Source organism: Salpingoeca rosetta (assembly GCF_000188695.1).
Source record: "Salpingoeca rosetta unplaced genomic scaffold supercont1.5, whole genome shotgun sequence".
Classification (NCBI taxonomy): Eukaryota; class Choanoflagellata; order Craspedida; family Salpingoecidae; genus Salpingoeca; species Salpingoeca rosetta.
In genome coordinates this window covers 200,427-204,563 of record NW_004754929.1, presented here as the reverse complement: position 1 = coordinate 204,563, position 4,137 = coordinate 200,427, and the positions used below count along the sequence as shown (strand labels likewise).

General features: G+C 58.6%; 2 protein-coding genes across 2 annotated transcripts; one reads left to right on the top strand and one right to left on the bottom strand.

Annotated features, from left to right (window-relative positions):
* Window positions 1-571: 571 nt before the first annotated feature.
* PTSG_02110 (uncharacterized protein) lies at window positions 572-2,974 on the bottom strand. Its single transcript, XM_004996538.1, has 4 exons — window positions 2,743-2,974; window positions 2,493-2,545; window positions 2,024-2,213; window positions 572-1,863 (listed from the first exon to the last, which is right to left on the bottom strand). The coding sequence occupies exons 3-4, from the start codon at window positions 2,072-2,074 to the stop codon at window positions 775-777; spliced, it is 1,140 nt and encodes a 379-aa protein (XP_004996595.1). The 5' UTR covers window positions 2,075-2,213; window positions 2,493-2,545; window positions 2,743-2,974; the 3' UTR covers window positions 572-774.
* A 66-nt stretch (window positions 2,975-3,040) lies between these two features.
* PTSG_02109 (uncharacterized protein) lies at window positions 3,041-4,121 on the top strand (the record flags this gene model as incomplete). Its single annotated transcript, XM_004996537.1, has 3 exons — window positions 3,041-3,159; window positions 3,563-3,631; window positions 3,759-4,121. Exons 1-3 carry the CDS (start codon window positions 3,094-3,096, stop codon window positions 4,119-4,121), a joined length of 498 nt encoding a protein of 165 aa, XP_004996594.1. The 5' UTR covers window positions 3,041-3,093.
* Between the last annotated feature and the right edge of the window lie 16 nt (window positions 4,122-4,137).

Genomic DNA, 4,137 nt, shown 5'->3' with positions numbered 1-4,137 from the left:
GTTTGTCGCTTTGCTCGCTGCGCTGGCCGGGGCTGTTTGTTTCTTCTCTTCTTCTCCTTGTTGTAAAACTTTAATGGTGTCGCTTGCCCCGGTGGTGGGGTTGCCCGCAAGCGACACACCGTGGTCGCCAGACCACTTGGGAAAAGCAGGAAGCAGAAGAAGAAAACACAAGCAAGACAGTCAGGCCCGCGGCCCCGTTACACATTACGCAAACAAATTAAATCACACATTCACACGACCCAAGCCCGTGGGTGGGTTGCACTTGTCGGGTACGTGGACCCTCCAAAGAGTGGGGAAAGCGTTTGTATAAGTAGGTGGGTCACACGTCGTGGCCTTGAGGCCGGCTGGAGAGGGGTACCCACTATCGAACTATGCAGTGGGTGGTTGCTGACGCCGCTGCCGCCGGCTGCAAGACGGCGCGTCTGTCGCTTGGTCCTTCCCCATTGACCGCGTCGGAGGCGCTGCGGCCGGTCTCCGAGGGTTGGGTCGCGGGCTGGCGGGCTCGGCGGCCTCCGCGGCCGGAGCGTCCGTTGTGTCGTGGCTGTTGTTGTTGTTGTTGTTGTTGGTGGTGGTGGTGGTGGTGGTGGTGGTGGTGGTGCGGTTGTCTGCCTTTGTCGCCTCTTTCTACGTCCGTCTCCGCGGCGGGGCGGTCGGTTGCGCTGCGCCCGCTGACCTCTGGCGGCCGTGGCCCAGGTGTTGGTGTTGCGTTCGGTGGGAAAGATGGAGTGCGTCTGGACTCCGCGCCGGCCCCGCCGTCCTTGCCGTAGCGACACGTCATGGTGGCTTCGTGGCTGCGCTTCTGGAAGGCGTTGGAGGGCGTAGCTGGGTGTTGCGTGGTTGTGTACGTGTACTGGAAGGTCGGCGTTGTAGACGACGCGTTTGATGAAGCGAACAAAGAACTCGCCCAGGCGGCCCGTGGCGTTGTTGTCCGCCGTCCACATAGCCTCCCTTCTCGCATACGGCCGAGAGGCCGCTGCTGCAGAGGAATGCGGCGATGTCGCCGTTAAGACGATCGTGTCGCCTTTTGCGGATAGATTGGCAGCTTTCCTGGTGGAACGCGCTCTCCGTTGGCTTGTGACATGCCCTGCACGAGGCGCGAGGGTGGTACCCGGCCGCTGGAACTCGGATACGCGCACTGAGGGAAGTCCGGAATTGTGCATCGTTGAGGGTGAGTTCTGGGCAGCTGGGCATCACGGTGAGCCAGTGGAAGGACCCGGGGCCGCCTGCGCTGAGCTGGAAGGCGCGGACGGTGCGCTTGTGGCTGTAGGGGGTGCGTTCATCCAGGATCCTGGTCAGGGTGCGCTGAAGCTTTCTCCCGGCTTTGAGGACCTCGTCAATCGTGGTGACGCCGCCCTGTTCCTTGTCGCGTGTCGTGCACGCGAGCCGCGTCAGTGCCGTCGACATCTCGGTCCTGAGCGCGTTGCTGGGGAGGCCGCGCTCAAAGGGGTGTCGCGTGCTGTTGAAGAAGTCGCGTATGGCGCCGAGAAAGGCGGCGGGGGCAGCCGACTCCTGGGATCGGAGGAAGGGCCCGCCACGTTGATAGGGCCGCAGGCAGCGTTGAAGCGACTCATCCTTAAGCGGGTTCGTGTGCCCCAACATCCTGGCCAGGGACAGGGCGATGAGCTCGTCGAGCTTGCGGCACGCCTGCATGCAGTGCGCGGTGGTGCGCATCGTGTAGTTCTCCTTGGCCACTACACAGTACCTCAAGAGGACGAGGATGCACTGCAGGGGTAGGTGGCGGAAGGCCTTGTTAGTGGTGGCTGCAGCGCGGTCGACCCTGTCAACGGGGGCGGCGCTGAAGAGGGAGGAGGGGGGGCTCCCGAGGACGGAGGCGGGCGTCGTCACGCAGAACGGCGTGTACCTCTGTGTGTGTGTGTGTGTGTGTGTGTGTGTGTGTGTGTGTGTGTGTGTGTGTGTGTGTGTGTGTGTGTGTGTGTGTGTGTGTGTGTGTGTGTGAAAACACGATACAGTGGGTTAGTCCGCAGCAGTGTGTGTGTGTGTGTGTGTGTGTGTGGAGACTCACTGTTGCGTGCGCTGCATTGGCTGGATGAGGCGATCCGGTCCAATTGCTCATCCTGACACGACGGTGAAGGTGAGGAGGAAGGGTGACAAGACGAAGGTCTACTCGGGCTAGTAATGCCGCGCAAGCGCGTTCACAAGCCGCGGATGACCGCCAACGCGTGTGTACTGGTGATGCATGCCTGGCTCAGCAGCTGTCGGGAGTTGTCACACACATACACACACACACACAAGGAAGAAGCAAGACCAGCGCTCGCATGAGGTGGGAGCAAGAGCAGCGCTCGCATGAGGTGGAAGCAGCAGCAGCGCTCGCATGAGGTGGGAGCAAGAGCAGCGCTCGCATGAGGTGGAAGCAAGAGCAGCGCTCGCATGAGGTGGGAGCAAGCACCTTCAACACAAAGGAAGAAAACGTAGTGAGTGAAGACAGTGCAGCGATGCAGTACACGTGCAGCAGTGGAATCGGCCTCACGTACCCGTTTGCATGCAAGACAGAATAAAAGGGTGCGACTGGAATCGATGGCAAGCCCTGAAACAAACCGCGAAGGGAAAAAGATTGTGTGTGTGTATGAGGCGGGGGGATGAGCAGTGGCTGTAACCACAAAAGTGCAGCAGGGCAACCACAAAACGCACGCACACACGCACACACACACACACGCACCGAAACACACGCACCGAAACACACGCACACAGAAACACACACACACAACAAACACACACACAAACCTGAGAAAGGTTGACGGCGCCATGCTTCTGGGCCAGTGGCGCGAATTCCACCCACACAGTGTCTTCAAAGCCACTAGCTCGTGCAGCCAGTCTGTTCTTGTCGCAGCACAACCTGCTGCTCGAGAGGCTTCGCGACAGAACAGCAGCACTGCACCACTGCGATGCCCGTGCCTGCTGCAGCAGCCGCCGGCCCACAGCACCAACAACAGCACCACAACTGCCTCTGCTTGGATGTTATGCGTTAATGTAGCATCAAATCGTACCATCTTCCCGCCGCTCAAATTTCAAATTTACAACACACCCCTGTCGACACATGGTCATCCCACACACGCACGTCAACAACACACAGCAATGTTCGCAGTGGCAGCAGCAGCATCTTGTGAGCGCCGCCCCAGTGGCGATGCGCAAGCGACAAAGGTGATGGCACATGTACTCATTTTCTTGTCGATCACACATTTTTGCATGTCCAGTTGTAGGTATTCCATGTGCTCCACGCGTCGACACACACACACACGCACGCACAGACGCACACACACAGACGCACACACACACACACGCACCCACACCCACACCCACACCCACACACACACACACACACACACACACACACACACACACACACACACACACACACACACACACACGCACGCATCGACACACACATGCACAACTCACGCACGCACGCATCGACACACACACACACACACATGTGCCTTGACGCTGCATCAGCGTTAGCTGCATACAACCCACAGAGCATCGACACCTGCCATCTGATGTGTCATTCGCGCCTCACCTGCCACCGCTTTGGTCGCTTCCTCAGGTACCATCCTCAGCGGATTCCACGAGTGAAGACACCATGCCAGCCCCACCGCAGCTGACGGCAACACAGGTACGCTTGTTGGCTCTGCCGTGCCAATGCGCTTTTGCACTGCATGACATCTCATATGGGCCGACACATTGTTTCAATCATTACTCTTTTCTCCTGACGCCTCGTCTTCCCGGCTTGAACGGTGCAGGTCATGGTGCTCCAAAGAGCCGCCATGATTTTGTCGAAGAAGTACGACGCTGCTTGCAAAGGACTTGACGTTGAGACATCTCTTCGTGCTTTCGGTTCTGACGCGCTGAAGCGCTTGCGACAACAAGTCATACATATCGCCGTCTTATTCCCAGACCTTGACATTGTAGTGGACGCGCTGAATCCGTTCACGACTGGTGCACATGCGATATTGTCAGCGTGGGACGCTGTGGAGCTGCAATTGTCCAAATGCACACCTCCCAAGCTGGACACATCTGCGCTCAACAAGCGGCTGAGTAAGTGCATGTTTGAGTTGATGTCCTGCGACGGCTGTTTGCGACGTGCTTCTCATGCCTTACCATGACTCACACCCAACGAAT